We start from the raw sequence: 16,985 nt of genomic DNA, 5'->3' as shown, positions 1-16,985 counted from the left end.
AAGCACTTTTGGGGCATTTGTAATAGCACTATAGTGTCAAATGTGGTGTTATACTTAAATTGTTCCTCATAAAGACTAAATATGGTGAGTTTATTTCATTAAATCTGCTTATGTTTTCTTTAATAAACATACTATCCACCCTTTTCGGGACACCCTGTGCTACAAACCGAAAGATGTCAGCTGTATCTCACAGGGCAACGCCGCCTGTCTGATGTTTGGGGCTCTGTGATTGGCTGAGGAGTTTGACTTACTCGGAAGTCAGGGTTGCCATGTTGTGTGTGGGATAGTAAAATCAAAGAATGTATAATTGCCAAGATTAGAGGTCAATTGTTCGTTTCATTGCAAACATCACCGACCGGCAAGCTAAGATAGGCCTCCGCCAGTCCGCCTAAAAAGTGCCGTACAAAAGTAAAACAAATTATTTATATTGTATTGTCATACTCTACCAAAATAGCCTGTGTTGAACGATAAAATATTATAAACATAATATTTTCGGTCCAAAATGGCGGCAGCGGCTGTTGTCAAAAAAAGACACCGGATTCATCTCTTTACTTCTATACTCTTTGGTAAAGTGAAAGCAGGGGTCCCAGTGATGGGAGTTCCGGCTCTTTTTAGTGAGCCAGATCATTTGGCTCAGCTCACGAAGAAGAGCCGGGTCTTTCGGCTCCTAAACGGCTCTTCGTTTTACCACTTCTGCCTTTTATAATTCAGCCAAATTAAGCGCTGTTTTGACCTATGATTAGTATGTGTGCATATATATCACTTAAATTATTCAATATAATTATACCAAACCTTATAATTTCCAGAATACCATCATTTTACAGGCTGCTTCATTTCGAACTTTCACTCATCTTGTCTGCTATTTGCGCGCCACACTCCTCTCTCTCTTTCTCTCCTCCTCTCCCTCCTGCTCTGTACCTGTAGACCGTCAGCGCGCCCTGCACCCCCGCCCCTCCCTGCTTGATGGTATGATCCTTGTCTGTCATCACCTGATTGGTCGCACGGACGTCATTAAACAGCATTCAGTCACAGTCAGTGCATAGAGTGCCCGTGGCATGGAGAAGATCGTCCTATCATTCTGCCTTGAACTAATAAAAAAAAATTTAAAAAACAGCTCTCGGATGGGAGCCGGCTCTTATCGTTCACTTAAAAGAGCCGGCTCTTTGAACCGGCTCGTCTGCACTCGCCGAAATTGAGCCAATCGCAACGCACAACCGCAGCTTAAGTTACACTGCGCATGTGTTATACCCCATGACCCATGTCCGCCCGTGACCCAGCCTCCTTTCCATAGGCCTTGGCTCTCATGAGGAAGCAGACACTAAACAGACACAAAATGGCCGCCATATTGCAGTTACATTTTTTTTAAACTATCAAAATTAGATCCAGCATGCTAGAAAACATATAATTTGACACCAAGTTCACCCAAATCGACCAAGTAGATGAATTTCTATGAGAGAAACCAGCAGTTCAATTTGGCCGCCATCTTGGATTTCCAAGTGGCCAATCGTGTATATTTGCTCAGTGTCCCCTCTGGCATCATCATGCCAGATTTGGTGCTTGTATCACTATTTGCATGATCTGACCCTGATTTTATTCTATGTCTAGAGAATGTTTTGTTTGGTTTCCATAGAGGTAACAGTAAAATCAAAGAACATTATATTATTAATCTGATTATTCTCTTAGCTAAATTTCATATACATAAATCCAAATTTAGTAAATCTAAACTTTAATTTTTTGTATTTGAACATGAAACCAAACAATACATTAAATTGATTCTCTCCTCCAAAAACAAAAAAGTTAATAAAACGGTAACTTTATGCAACTCCTTTAATATATTTATCTAAATGTTTATTTTCCCTGGCTTTGTACTTGTAAGCTGTTCATCCCCTGGCATCTGTTATTTTGTCTAGTTTTGCACATGTCTTTGTAATTGAACCTGTATTAACAGTTTGTGAAATAAAGGCAATAAAAAAAATATATATTAAGAAAAAAAATATTTGCTTGATTTTTCCACTATCAGCTCCACTATAAACTGTTTACAGATTTTTTTGTTTTTCATGGGTGCGGGATCCACACAAACGTGGTGTCATCATGTTGGAAGTCACGCGTTTCCCGTTTACCGCTCTCACATGAATCCTGGGATTTGTAGTTCTTCAGGCCGTCGAGCGCGATCTATATAGACACTCCAGAACTACAAATGCTGCGGTTGTTGCGCATGCGCAGTGTGCTCCATGGGGTCGGTTGAGAACGCGCATCCTGAATGATTCCCGGACCCCTGCGGTTTGTCGACGGAAACGTGAGGAGATAAACCGCTTTATCCCGGTAATATGGACTTATATTAAGCTTTATGTTTGCTAAGATGTAACAGCATGCTCACTGCTTGTCAGCTGCCAGACAGTTAGTCAGATTAAACAGATAAAGAGAGATAAAGCTCCACTGCTACTAACGTTGCTGAGCCTCCTAATAGCGCGCTTTAGCTGCTATCTGCTGTAGAACAACATCACAACATAAAGTCCACACATGATGACCTCACACAGCTGCAACAGGTAGAAGGACAGCTGGAGAGTTTCACTGTTTTAGTGTTAGTTTGAGTAAAGTTGTCAATGTGCGAGTTAAGTTACTAACTTTACTTAAGAACTGGTTGAAGGTTGCATGTCAAATTGTGATCAGTGTTGGCAATTTTCATTAAAGTGAATAGCAATAAGGACTATTATGTATGTGTATAGTAAAAATGCATGCACATTGGGTTGTTTATTTAGGTTTTGAGCCTGGAATAAGTATCAAAGTGTATGAGTGTTTACTGTTTATTTATATTTATATTTCTGTGTATTCTTATTATCCAGGAAAGAATTGGGGATTTCAAGATGGCAGGTTTGTCACTTCAAATATTTATTTATTTATCTGTCTGTCTATCTGTCTGTCTGTCTACCTGTCTATCTATCTATCTATCTACCTACCTACCTATCTACTTACCTACCTATCTACCTGTCTATCTATTTGTTTATCTGTCTATCTATGTAGGGCTGTATATTGGCAAGAATCTGGTGATACAATACATATCGTGATAAAGGGGTTACGATTCAATATATTGGGATATATTGCGATTTTTTTAAACCTGATTTCAGGAAAACTGTCATAGTATAAAGAACACACCACCATATGCATAAAATCTGAGTAAAAATAAGTTTACTTTTTTATGCAATCAGAACAATAGCATCTGCATTTGCATTTATCACAGTTCCTGTAACATCCAACATCAAAGCACTACTTTGAGAGGGTGCATCTGTTTACAGATTAGATAAAGTAGACTGAGTTAATCATGTAAACTGTTAATTAAAAAAACATAACGTTGCGATATTCCAAATGTTCTGTATTTTCTTACACCCCTACTATCTACCTACCTACTCATCTATAAATACACACTCCACGCTCCACTGCTCCACATTCCTGTCTCCTGTGCCCTGTAATTAGGCATGTTGCGACATACCTGAATATAAAATAGTAAGACGATAATAATGATGATGACACGTTCCTTCCTGTTTTAGAGCGGGTAAATAACTTTCCTCCGCTGCCTCAGTTCATGAGGATAAAGCCGTGCTTTTACCACAACATCGAAGAGGAAATCCCCGCACCCCACCAGCTGCTGGTGCGCAGAGTCTACACACTTTGGATGAGTGAGTGTTCTCTCACACACATTTCTTAACGTTGTGTTGTGTAATCTTTCTGAAGAATGAAGAACATGCATTCTTCCCTTTACTGTTATATTTAACAATGAATCACTACCTTTTCTCTTCTGTCCTCCTCGTCTCTCCCCCCCACAGTGTATTCAGGCACACTGTGCATAAACGTGATCTCGTGTATTGCTTGGTGGGCCGGAGGTGGAAGTGCCATGAACTTCGGCTACTCTCTACTCTGGCTCATCCTCTTCAGCCCGTGCAGTTACACCTGCTGGTTCAGACCGCTCTACAAAGCCTTCAGGTTAGTCACCATCCAGTAAATGTCATGAAACAGAATCATTTAAAGTGCACACCACCCAAAGAGTCTCTGGATACTTAACAGGTTAAAATACACCGATCAGGCATAACATTATGACAGCATGGGCACCCTGACCGGTCTGCGGCTACGCAGCCCCATACGCACCACCTGCTCCTCACTGTGTGTTCTGACACCTTTCTATCGGAACCAGTATTAACTTTTTCAGCAATCTGAGCTCCAGTAGCTCTTCTATTGGATCAGACAACACGGGCCAGCCTGCGCTCCACACGTGCATCAATGAGCCTCGGGTCTGACCCTGTCGCCGGTTCACCGGTTTTCCTTCCTCGTACCACTTTTGGTAGGTCCTGACCACTGCAGACCGGGAACATCCCACCACAGCTGCAGTTCTGGAGATGCTCTGACCCAGTCGTCTAGCCAGCACAACTTCCCTTTCCCTCGTCAAAGTCGCTCACATCCTCATGCTCGCCCATTTTTTCTGCTTCCAACACAAAGTTCAAAATGTTCACTTGCTGTCTAATATATCCCCCCCACTGCCAGGTGCCATTGTAACGAGATAATCAATGTTATTCACTTCACCTGTCAGTGGTCTTAATGTTATGGCTGATCGGTGTATAACATCACACACACAAGTATGAGACATCACATATAAAAATACAGACAGAATCCCAAACATATAAATAGGAATGTTAATTTAACAGGGTTTATGTTAGGCAATTTTAAATGTTCATATCCGCCTTGTTCTCGGGGGTGTTGATGTAGAAATGATAATGTGTGTAACTTCGGTGAGGTAGCGGAAGTAGCAGTAACCTAGTTAGTCCCATAGGCTAACCATAGTGGCTAACCGCCAACGGTGCTTCTTTTGAAAAGTAATTTGCCTTCAATTTAGCAAATGCTGCTTTATTTTTAACAGATATTTAAATAACAATATAATAATAATATAGGGAGATATTATAGAGTTCATATGGTGACTTTGCTGTTGTAAACATTACTGTTGCTGCTCTAGACACAACATGTAGCCTAGTTATATTTAAAATATTCAATTCTAATCTGGTTCTGAGTTTAAAAACAACCAGGCTGACAAATATAGCTAACATGCAAACTTCTTGTTTATTTAACGTAAGTCATATCATCATCGCAGTATTGAACAATGATATCGCACATTGCTGATTTTCCTCATATCGTGCAGGCCTAACTAGGACAGCTGCTTTATGATCTCACTTCTCAGATCTTGTACGGACTCTGGCTTCCTGCGTTTTGGACCACATTAAGACTCTTGTTTCCGTCATGTGTAGGCGAGAGAGAAAAGAGCTTCATAGTAGTAGGAAGATGCAGCTGACAGGAAGAGCACAGAGTAGAAGTTGTAAATGTGTAGACATTCTGTAAATGCGTACATATACTTTATATATTATTGGCTAAAAGGTCAAAGTATTTTGCTGCAGGAGCTGGAAATACAGACAAGTCATCAGTTACAACTCAGCACCTGTGTGTGTACGCATTTACAGATTTGTCTACACATTTACAGATCTCAAAACACTTGCAAATCTAAATACCATTTGGAGATTTTTTTTTACACATTTACAAATCTGATTACGCACAACTGCATTGAGATACAGTTACACAATTGCAAATAATTTTGCTGCAGTAATGGCCCCATATGAGTCCCACACTTATGTTAAAATGTGGAACATGTTAACCACAGTGGCACCCACAAAAACGCCCACAGAAAACAAATGAAGATTCCTCTTCATTCATCTCTTTTATTGTCATATATACTGTATATATGTGTGTATGTATAAGTGTACAAGGAGACATGTCTTGATGAAATAATCAAACGGCATTGCAGAAATGAATTTTATGTGTGGGAATTTTCCTTTGTTTTCTATGAGCAACCACAGTAATGATGTAAACAAATAAATCAGACAATAAACAGTGAGATGTGGTCTTGACCGGTCTTGAAATAAAATGCAGAGTTTGTCCAAGACCGAGTAAAAATATGGTCGGTTCTGAGACGAGACCTTCAAAAAGTGGCCTTGAGACGGGTCTCATGACAAAAAACGATCTCGAGCAATAACAACACTGGCGGTCAGCACAAGATCTGATATGAAATTACTTTGAGAGTTTTGGCTGCGTAAAATGAACAATTTACGATCTGTAACTTAATGGATTTCTGTCAGATAATTTTTCAGTGATACTTGCGAAGCAACTTTTTCTGACATTATCACTCCCTCCAGGAAATATACAACACCGTGGTTCTTCTGTTACTGATGGATTTATTCATCATAATTACATCGCATGACACACAAACTGTAAACAAACTGGCTGCACACGACCGAGAGGGAATGAGTCCACTTGAACACTGTTTCTTCAAAATATGGGGCAATGCAATCATCTCAAACTTATAACTTATAAATTTGAGCGGAGAATAAACTCAACTAAATGTGTCCCCGCACAACATAAGACGTAAACATTTGTTCCTATGTGTTAATACAAGCAAATCAATATTAAGGAAAAGAAATTACATAAATAATACTATGTAAACAAACATTTCAAATAGTGACATACATAATTATGGCAGTTAAAGACATGAATGTCATGAAGTCGTCTAAGTTCAGAAGAACACTGACAGATGAACATTTAAAATGATGACGATGATGATATTACTTTATTGTCAGATCAAGTCTGAACGTTTTCTTTCATCTCAGCAGCTCCATTTGCAACATTAACACAGACAGGAAACAAGGACGGAAACATGCATTTAGCATAACATTACAATCATTCAAGACCCTTCAACGTACATTTGGTCTACGATTAGGCTCCATATTTAATAAATGACTCCATAAGAGTGAATCCACTCCAACATACACCTCTCTTGTTGACTCCATGAAGTGCCGGTCACTTCACTAACTGTAGAAAAGACTGAATGCATGTCAACTACAGATGATGAAGGGAAGTGATGTAGGGCTTCAACTAAAGATTATTATCAGCCCAAGACGACGTCCCTCAAATGTCTTGTTTTGTCCACAACTCAAAGATATTCAGTTTACTGTCATAGAGGAGTAAACAAACCAGAAAATATTCACATTTAAGAAGCTGGAATAAAAGAATTTTGCCTTTTTTTTTTCCTTGTAAAAAAAAATCAAAATAGTTGGCGGTTAATTTAATAGTTGACAACTTATCGATTAATCTTTTCAGCTCTAAAGTGATGTGATACAGAAAATACAGTAAGTAAGTAGAATAGTAGAATTAATATGAAGTGAGTTTAATAGTGTGAGCGTGACACATTAAAAAAGGTAAAGACATGTATTCAGAACAAAATATGCACACGCTGCTGAATTTAAGATGGTTTTTTTTAGAGCTGCAACGATTAATCGATTAGTTGTCAACTATTAAATTATTTGCCAACTATTTTGATAATCCATTTAAATTGTTTTTTAAAAAAAAAAAAGTCAAAATTCTCTGATTCCAGCTTCTTAAATGTGAATATTTTCTGGTTTCTTTACTCCTCTATGACAGTAAACGGAATATCTTTTAAGTTGTGGACAAAACAAGACATTTGAGGACGTCATCTTGGGCTTTTGGGAAACACTCATCGACATTTTTAACAATTTTCTGACATTTTATAGACCAAACAACTAATTGATTTATCGAGAATACAATCAACAGATTATTAGTTGCAGCTCTAGTTTTGTTTTAAATTGGAGGCTCATCACCTCGTAATGAGCAAGTGTCAATTTAAGCAAAAACTTGCAGCCTATCTGTGTCCAGGCTGTGTTCATTTATTCAGTTATATCAGTAGGAATAATTATTGTTATTTATTACACGGCTGTGTTGAATATTCGATTCTGATTCGTCAATCACGGCGTTCTGCGGTCTGTTATTTCTCTATTGCAGACCGTTGCTATGTATAACAGACTGTTGCTATGTATAACAGACCGTTGCTATGTATAACAGACCGTTGCTATGGGAGCAGCTCTGATGTTGGACTCTGGTGGACCGTTTTTGTATCAAAATATTGATTTCTTCAGTAAGTAGCCGTGCAATAAGCGGAATAATGTACTGCAAGCGGGTCATTGTTGTGAGAGACCCCTCCACCAGGGGATTCTTTCACAACAATGTCCCGCTAGCTGTACATTATCCCTTACATAACGCTGGGAGGTATTGGAAATAATGTGATATATTGATAAATGTAAGCCGTATCACTTCTACTGATTTTCAACTGTACTTTCATGCTTTGGACAGTAAGATTGTGAAACAAGTTTTGTTCTTGTTAAAAAGACTCACGTTGTATCCTCACATGTTGATAACTAGTAGGAGGAGGAAGAAGCAGCAACAGAAATAGAGCAACTCTTGGCTTGTTTGTGATCTCTTGTATCATCTCTTTGTGTTCACAGGGCCGATAGCTCGTTCAACTTCATGGCCTTCTTCTTCATCTTCTTCCTTCAGTGTGTGTTGGCGCTCATCCAGACTATAGGCATATCTGGCTGGGGAACATGGTGAGTTGAACCAAACCAGCTTTGAACACTGTGAACATGTTGCCTGCCAGTTTTCTTTTTGTTTGTTTTTTACCAGCGAGTGGGTCATGAGGGCTTTTGTCAAATGATCAAGGCAGCTGGAAAATATGTTTTCCATCAGACACTTACAGTGAAACCCATCACAAGGATGTTAACAGAACTGGGTAGTCATAAACTATCTGCAGCTTTTGAGATTTTTATTTCTATTAGGGCTGTCAATCGATTTAAATATTTAATCGCTTGATAATCCATAGTTAATCGCTATTAATCACACATTTTTTATCTGTTCAAAATGTACCTTAAAGGAAGATTGGTCAAGTATTTAATACTTTTATCAGCATAGTTGCCAATGGGTTCCTTAGGATTTCTAGTTTCATATGATGCCAGTATCTTCACTCTAGCTTTAAAACTGAGCCGTTACAACCTAAAAATCACAAGTTACGTTAATGCGTTAAAGTACCACGAGTATTATGGCCACGTTGAGGTAAAAAAAAAAATATATAAGATTTTGAGAATAAATTCATAGGTTTACTAGAAAAAAAAGTCGTAGTATTATGAGAATAAAGTCATACTATAAGTAGTAATAAATAGTAATTTTACGTGTTATTTTAGAGGGGAAATAGAGCAGCGTGTGTGAAAATGAGGAACGTGGAGCATCTTGTGAAGTTATACTTGAATTTAGGTTTCACAAATAACAAAATACCTCATCTTTTGGCACATCAGCACCACATTACAATCAGTATCAGGACCTTGAAAAGATTGTGCAAGAAACTGTTTATTCCGAAGAAAGAACCACACAGACCTGGGGGATGTGCCTCTTTTGTGGAGGAGGAAAATACTTTTTTTCTCGTAAAGTTATGACTTTATTCTCATTAAATTATGACTTTTTTCTCCTAATATTATGACTCTATTCTGGAAATCTCAGACTTTTTTACCCTCAACGTGGCCCTAATACTCCATCCTATTAAAGAAATTAGTTGGGTTAAAATGAATTTATTATTGGGTTAACTTCCAGCCCTAGAAAAAAACTTTCTTAAAACTGAGCAATATTCGTGTCCAATAACTGAACAGCTGCTTGTGATAATAACACTGTTCACTGCTCATGATATATATTGTCACGTAAACTCAGTTTTACGCTGATCATCAGTGTGCTGTTTCCTCACTGCTTGAAGAGATAGTTTGGATGTTTTGAAGTGGGGTTGTATGAGGTACTTATCCATAGTCAGTGTATAGATTACAGTCGGCACGCCCCCAGCTTGGAGAAAAAGACAGGAGTACCAGCACGGGAGCAAAGCAATGTACTACTGTGGACGGGGGCCAGCAGCAAAAACAGATTTTAGTCATCTAAAAAACTCAATATCAGTTAAAGTGTACACTATATTTAGTATATTTTCACCGCTTTACCTTGCCGTCAGACAGCCCTTTCTGACGGGGAACTGAAGCAGTTATATCCATCCACTGTATGTATGCTCTCTTCAAAGCCACCAGACTGCTTTGACAAAAACAGTAATTTTACCTCGCAGAACACAGGAGTTGCTGGTCTACCGCTGCCTCAATCAGTTAGCTTGTTTGTGTTATTGTGTGACTTTGGTGAATCCAAATTAACCCTCTAAGGGGCCATTCACATGCCACGTCTAAAAAACGCCAGCCGTAAATCCCTCACAGTAGTTTTACTGCTCAATTTCTCTGTGTCAGTTTGGCTCACCTTTCAACCGGATGTTGTAACGTTCTTGGACGGAGGATGAAACAAGTAAAATAGTCTGTAGGACAGATGTAGCTTGGGTAATCTTGCACTAAAATGATCAACTTCTCCTCCATATTTACTGTAGACTGATATTTAAACATTTTTTAAAAGTGGAACCATTTTTATCTCGGAGTGCAGCCGCTGCGCCCTGAAAAATAGGCGCGTGGGAACGCTTGCGCCGCAACAGCATCGCCTGCCGCGCACCTACATTGACAACGATGGATATGAACGCGCAAAAGACGTGGCATGTGTACGGCCCCGAAAACACCAAAGTCACACAATAACAAACTAACTAACTAACCGATCGGGGCAGCGGTAGACCAGCAACTGCCGTGTTTGTGTGGTGAAATTACTGTTTTTGTCAAAGGAGTCTGGTGGCTTTGTAGAGAGCAGAGATAACAGGTTCAGTTCCCCGTCAGACAAAATATTCTAAATATAGCGTAAACTTAAACCGATATAGATTTTTTTTTAGGTCACTCAAATACGTTATGCTGCTGCCCCCGTCCACAGCAGTACATTGTTTTACTCCCGTGCTGGTACTCCTGTAGGTAATACACTGACTATGGATGAGTACCTCATACAACCCCACTTCAAAACACCCAAACTATCCCTTTAATGGCTCTTTAGTAACTTTGGATATTTGTATTAAATCCACTTTGCTAATTTTATACTGTATGATACACTAACCCGTGCTACTCCATCTCACTCTCACCAACTCATGATAGCGGCTGGATTGCGACAGTGATGTTTTTCCAATATAATGTGGGCTCCGCTATAGTGATGCTTATCACAACTCTGCTCTTCACTGTGGTGACTGCTTTAATGGCACTGGTGCTCCTTAAGGTGAGTGAACGCAAAACGCTGAAAACACACTTTGCACTTTGTGTATAAACCCACACAGACGCTTGGACACAAATACATATTATGAACTTGTTTTTTTTTCCACTTTCTTTTCTATGATGTTATCTGTGGGGTACCACAAGGATCAGTTTTAGGACCGTTACTTTTTAGTCTGTACATGCTACCCCTAGGCAGCGTCATCAGGAGGCACGGCATCTCTTTCCACAGCTATGCTGATGAAGTTCAGCTCTATGTAGCCGTGTCTCCTGATGACACCGGACCGATCGACTCACTTTTTAGTACTGATCATTGGTGCAAAGGCTCAGAGAGAGAAACTGGTCTCCAATATAAATACAGAAGGACTAAACCCAAGCCAAAAAGCAAAAAAATCTAGCAATGATTTTTGATTCAGATTTTAATTTCAAGGCTGTGTGTCACAAAAACAGCATTTTATCATTTGAAGAACATCTCCCAAGTGAGGCCATTTCTCTCTCTGAGCAACACATTGATTCACGCTTTCTAAACTAGCAGGCTTGACTATTGTAACGCTCTTCTTTCTGGTCTACTGAGGAATACAATAAATCAACTAGGGATGTTCATAATTAACCGTTTAACCGACATTAAGCATTTTAACCGATTAATGCTATCGGTTAAAACAGTTAAAAGAAATATTTATAATTAATTAAAAAGCTGAGCAGCTCGTCACTTTAAGGAGAAAAGCTGGTCAACCTTGAGAAGCGGAGCCGAAGTTACAGGATACAGGAAGTTGGCGCCGGTCGATGGCTCGCTCGAGCGGAGCGGAGGAGGTGTAGTTTCGTAGCATTTATTCAGCAACAAATAAATTGTACACACACTGCTACACCTACGTTCACAGCTATAACACCACCAACAACCTCACACTCACCGCCAACACACACACGGACACTCATTAGAGTTACATCGCGGTGATGGACTGTATCTGATGGACTCATTGCTAGGTGAGCAAGAAGCCTCCAGCAATGCTAGAGCTGCTAACGTAGCACAAATACACACACTGTTTATCAGGCAATCCCTATCGTTAATCCGGGCACACATAGTGCCGTTACGCCGGTTATCGGTTAAGGAATTTTTTCAAATTGAGCATTCCTAAAATCAACTAATTCAAAATTACGCTTCCAGAGGATCTGAGAAGAGCTGAAAATATTGATATTTTTTAAACGTAAACTAAAATCCCATCTATTTAGTCTGGCTTTCATGTAGTGTTTTACAATTTTAGTGGTTTTATTATTTATATTTTACTCATTTTGTTTTATCAACATTTTACTACTTTGAGTAACTGTTGATCATTATGACATTTGTCAATTTATTTGTCCGTCACTTGTAAAGCACTTTGAAGTGCATTTGATTTGTTCGAAAGGTGCTATATAGAAAAAAATATTGATTGATTGATTCTTGTTGCAGGTGCACAGAATGTACCGTGGCGGCGGCGGTAGTTTTCAGCGTGCTCAGGAAGAGTGGAGCACCGGCGTGTGGAAGAATGCACCAGTGAGGGAAGCAGGGTTTAACGCTGTTGCTCAGACGGCCCAAGGCCCCAGCTTGCCCCAGTACCCGGCCGCAGTGCCGAACTACCCCGACAACAGTCACTGGTGATCGCCGAGAGTCGCCGCTAGGTGGAGACAGATAGCCGGTCGTCTCCGTGGTGCAACATATCATGTCACTCTCTAGACATATTTTTTGTTAAACGAGAGGATAAGATTGCTATACAGAAAGTTTTTTTCACCACTCATTACTACACTTGGTAGTAGAGCTTAAAATTATGTCATTCCATTTCAACTTTCGTTTACATATAGTTTATCAAAATGAATGAGAGACAATTTTATGCTCTTGCAAATATGCAATTGGAAACTCAAAAAAGAGTAGCAGGATGTGAAGGATGTGTGCCTTATGATAGTTTTATGTATTGCCAAATCTGCATGCTAGAAGTCATAGTATGCCAAACAACAGGGTTTATTTCCACCCCCTTTTTGCAACAAGGAGAACGTCTGTTAACTGCACGATTTTTATCTTTTCTGTGTATTATTATGTCAGGAGTTCAGTTTATTTTTGATACGCTGTGCTTGGCTGCTTTGGCTGTGATTTCTTGAAATGCGCCTTAATATTGCAGATTTTGTATGTGGAAAATAATCATGCTTGACTTTCGCCTTAAATGCTTTTTTTTGTTGTTATTGTTGCTAAACTGGATTAATGCTTCAGGGAAGCAACGTTGTTGGTGCGTAATCCTCCTCTGTGATTTCTCACTGATGTGCCAAAACACTTTCCATTATTTTGATAACCGTTTAAAAAGTCACACCCAAAGTAGATATTGTTTTTTCTGCACTGTTTGCTTTCAGTGGTCAGCGCCCTGCCGTGAAAGCGCCTTATCTGCTGTTGTCAATGTTCCCGTCACTTTCACTTTCCCCCCCTGATAGACTTGTGTTTTGGTGACTTGCATGCAGCCTATCATGGTAGTGGAACTGAACGGGAGTCTCTTATTTCAAATGAACTGACCTCGTGTAACCGATACAAACAACTCAACTGGCTGAAATAATAACTGCAAAACAGATCAGCGGTGAAGTGAAAATCTTGCATGTAAACGTAGTCACAGAGTGATTAAATGCAGACTAATTTACTGTCATTCCAACAAACATTGTTACAAATGAATGTGGCTTTTTTATGCAGGTAATCTACTTTTTATTTTGGCTCAATGATATAAAATGCCTATATGAAGTATGAGCACCAACTGGAAGTTAAAGGCGCCTCCTGCAGCCTCATCGTTTGATTTCTTTTCTTGTTACAAAAGTGTCCTTCATGGCCAACTGCCAATATTAGTATTTTGATTTTTTTTTTTTTGTTATTTGATAAAATGAAATGGATCTGTTAAAACAGTAACCTTTAAATATTGCCAACATTTCAATAAATATTCTTATTCCCACCGTGTCCGTCTGTCCGAGCTGAATGTAAGATACATTTTAATGGTTGGAACAAAAGTATAGAATATAGCAGGCCAGGTCTGTGCTTGATTTATTCATAACTCAAATTGTCCATCCTACTATCCAGTCAAGTGTTTAGTAATGTTAGCTCATCAGTTTCACAATGATTAAATGTTAAAGGGGAACACCACTTAAATAATGGCCCGATCCCAACGGCCCCCTCTAAGGCCTTAAAGCAGCCGTAGGCTAGATTGGAGCAAATATAGTCACTACATCCTGACAGAAGTGCATGAGACAAAAAAATAATATCCTCCAGTGTTCTTCCGGTGTTAATAGAGAGAAGAAGTCCCGCCCCTTCCAGTGGACCACCATGGGACCTTATTTCGAAAAAAATATGAACGGTAGTCAACGGCGAGAGACAAATGTTTTTTTTGATCTGTAGTTTAAATTGCTCCATGAATCACACATATGATGTTTATCAATTTAAAACATAATTTTGCAAGTCAAGAAAGTCTGTTTGTTGTAAAACTGTTGAAGTATCGGACTGAAAATACGTAATTAGAAAGACGACAGACCCAAAAGTTGCGTAGTGACGTCTCTCTCTACGATGCCTGTGTGTTTCCTACTGGGATGTACTCACAGGAGCAACGGGTCTCAATCGTTCTTTCTCTTCCCGGCTGATTAAAAGACCAGGAGTCGCTGGATAAAACACATCAGGTAAGATAACGTTTCATTTGTGCGGGAAACATAGCTACGTTAGCTAGTTAGATAATTAGCTAGCGCTAGTGACGTATGATGTGCGAGACGAGAGATGTAGTTCACTGAGCGGTTTCACACAAAACTAAATGATACTACGACAAACCAGTGACGAACCGTGACTTTCTTGACTTGCAAAATTATCTTTTAAATTGACAAACATATGTGTGATTCATGGAGCAATTCAAACGGGATCAAAAAAAATATTTGTCTCTCGCCGTTGACTACCGTACCATGGTGGTCCACCGGAAGGGGCGGGACTTCGCCTCTCTGTGGCATCTGCAAGATTTCACAGACCGGAGGAAAACAACCATCAGAGCCGAACTGGAGCCTTGCCGTCTCTGAGCAGCTGTCAATCACACGCAAACTCCGATCAAACGCTCAAACTAGGCAGCGCTGATCAAATATGAATCAATATTCTATTACTGTAATGCCTATTTCTCGCCTCAAATGTTTTCAGAAACTCCTCGTAGTGCAGTTTAGCTGTAAAATTAGAAAGTTTGTGACCCAGCAGCCATGTTGAGATCTGTTGAGGAAATACCAAGCACCGCCCACCAGCCAGAGCACACTTTCTCATTTCATTTCAAGAACAATAATGTGTTTTTTGCACATTAAAGCATGTACATATGTTCTAGTAGGAACCCCAAATACAAGTATGAACCTGTAAATGAGCACGATATGTCCCCTTTAAAACAAACTGATACAAAATACATGATTCAATGTTACCAGTTTCTCTGGGCCATCAGTTTCGGACCACTGTCACCTCTTGGCACATGTGAGGTCTGGTTTTGGTGCCCACTTTTTCTGTGTGTTTTTCTTCTGTATCTTCTGTCCTCAGTGTGAAATATCTTATCCTTGCAAAGAGACGCTGCTGTCATATTGATTTATTCAGATAGATAGATATATATATGTAAGGAATGTTCAAAGAAACTGCTAGTGGGATTAAAAAAAAAGCCTGTGAGCATCATCGACTAACGACAAGACAGCCTGAACTAAAAGTAAGAGCTCATTAAAAATCTTGGGAGGAAAAGTGAACAGGAGAGAGGGCAGCGGATAAAAAAAGAGTGATTTATGAAACTTAAGAACGACTCAGTATAAACTCACTGGCTTTTTTTAGAATAAAGAAACAATAGTTGGTGGGTGGTTTGTTTTAATTCTCCAGTGTAAATATGCCCATGCTGTGCATGAAAGCACTTTCTTTAAAACAACAAAATCCAACTGCATTAATATTTTATTAATTTACCGCCTGATGAGATCAATATACAATCTTTAATTCTGTTCCTGACAACTTCCTTATGGTGCACTGCTGAATAATTGAGCAGAGACCCACTTCAACCCTTTCATATCTACAGTTTGAGATGAAACACGAGGCGGCTCTGAGCCGCTGTTGTTAATGACAGAGTGAGAAAAGCACACAGCACATTCACGACGACATTCCTGTAATTTAGTTTTTCTCAGACATTTTCGACAAAAACAAACAGGTCTGAGGTATCTGTGGAGTCGCTGTGTGTGTGTGTGTGTGTGTGTTTTTGTTGATATCATCATCCCGCCACACAATCCACAGGAGTATCTGCTGGAAACATCAAGAACAACAAGCATGTCAAGCGGTTCAAATAATTTTCTCAGGCGTGTGAGAGAGAGAAGGTAATCATTACTGACAGCTAGACACACGTCAAACTCCCAATAAAGTTGTTTATTATCAACAAGGGTGGCATTTTCAGAAAAGTCTGACAGCAAAAATACACAAAATTCTTATCTGTGCTGCGTCTCTGATGCAAAGAGTTGATTCACTGACACCCACACATCCCAGTGACGCACTAGTTTACTCAATGATGATGATACAACATTTACTGGAGTGAAATAATCTCATGTTTTTGCTCTGGAAGATAGAGGAGTTCGCTCTATATCACCTATTTGAATGCTTAAAGGGTAACTTCTGTATTTTTCAACCCTATTTTCCTCATGTTTTTGTGTCTAAGTGACTAATAGGGACAACAATTTCTGAAATTGGTCCAGTATTGAGGGAGAGCGCTGTAGACGGCAGCTGCTCACAGGGTGCAATATAGTGCTATTGGGGCAAGCTGGCACCGCCATTTACGTCCATTAAAAGTGCTTGTTTTCACCATGACAGGCTCTGATTGTTATTATAAGTGTCTGACAATATGGAAAGAGTCAAGGAGAAGTCTGAAA

The 16,985-nt window shown here is 39.4% G+C and overlaps 1 protein-coding gene across 2 annotated transcripts; it reads left to right on the top strand.

Annotated features, from left to right (window-relative positions):
• Window positions 1-2,175: 2,175 nt before the first annotated feature.
• On the top strand, window positions 2,176-14,042 carry scamp4 (secretory carrier membrane protein 4). Of its 2 annotated transcripts, none has more exons than XM_037770590.1 (7): window positions 2,176-2,322; window positions 2,844-2,871; window positions 3,546-3,674; window positions 3,822-3,978; window positions 8,388-8,489; window positions 10,977-11,094; window positions 12,532-14,042. In XM_037770590.1, exons 2-7 carry the CDS (start codon window positions 2,865-2,867, stop codon window positions 12,718-12,720), a joined length of 702 nt encoding a protein of 233 aa, XP_037626518.1. In that variant the 5' UTR covers window positions 2,176-2,322; window positions 2,844-2,864; the 3' UTR covers window positions 12,721-14,042. The 2 variants fall into 2 exon arrangements, with proteins under 2 accessions (XP_037626518.1, XP_037626517.1); XM_037770589.1 differs by lacking the exon at window positions 2,176-2,322 and adding an exon at window positions 2,401-2,546.
• Window positions 14,043-16,985: the final 2,943 nt, after the last annotated feature.

This window comes from Sebastes umbrosus, chromosome 5, assembly GCF_015220745.1.
Source record: "Sebastes umbrosus isolate fSebUmb1 chromosome 5, fSebUmb1.pri, whole genome shotgun sequence".
Classification (NCBI taxonomy): Eukaryota; Metazoa; Chordata; class Actinopteri; order Perciformes; family Sebastidae; genus Sebastes; species Sebastes umbrosus.
Note: the sequence above shows the minus strand (reverse complement) of the source record. Positions and strands in the feature narration are given on the sequence as shown.

What these genes read in the sequence shown, in the direction of transcription:
- scamp4 (XM_037770590.1), top strand. An exon ending in AGTCTACACACTTTGGATGA is followed by an intron (nt 3,675 to 3,821) that starts GTGAGTGTTCTC and finishes TCCCCCCCACAG; the next exon opens with TGTATTCAGGCACACTGTGC. An exon ending in ATATCTGGCTGGGGAACATG is followed by an intron (nt 8,490 to 10,976) that starts GTGAGTTGAACC and finishes AACTCATGATAG; the next exon opens with CGGCTGGATTGCGACAGTGA.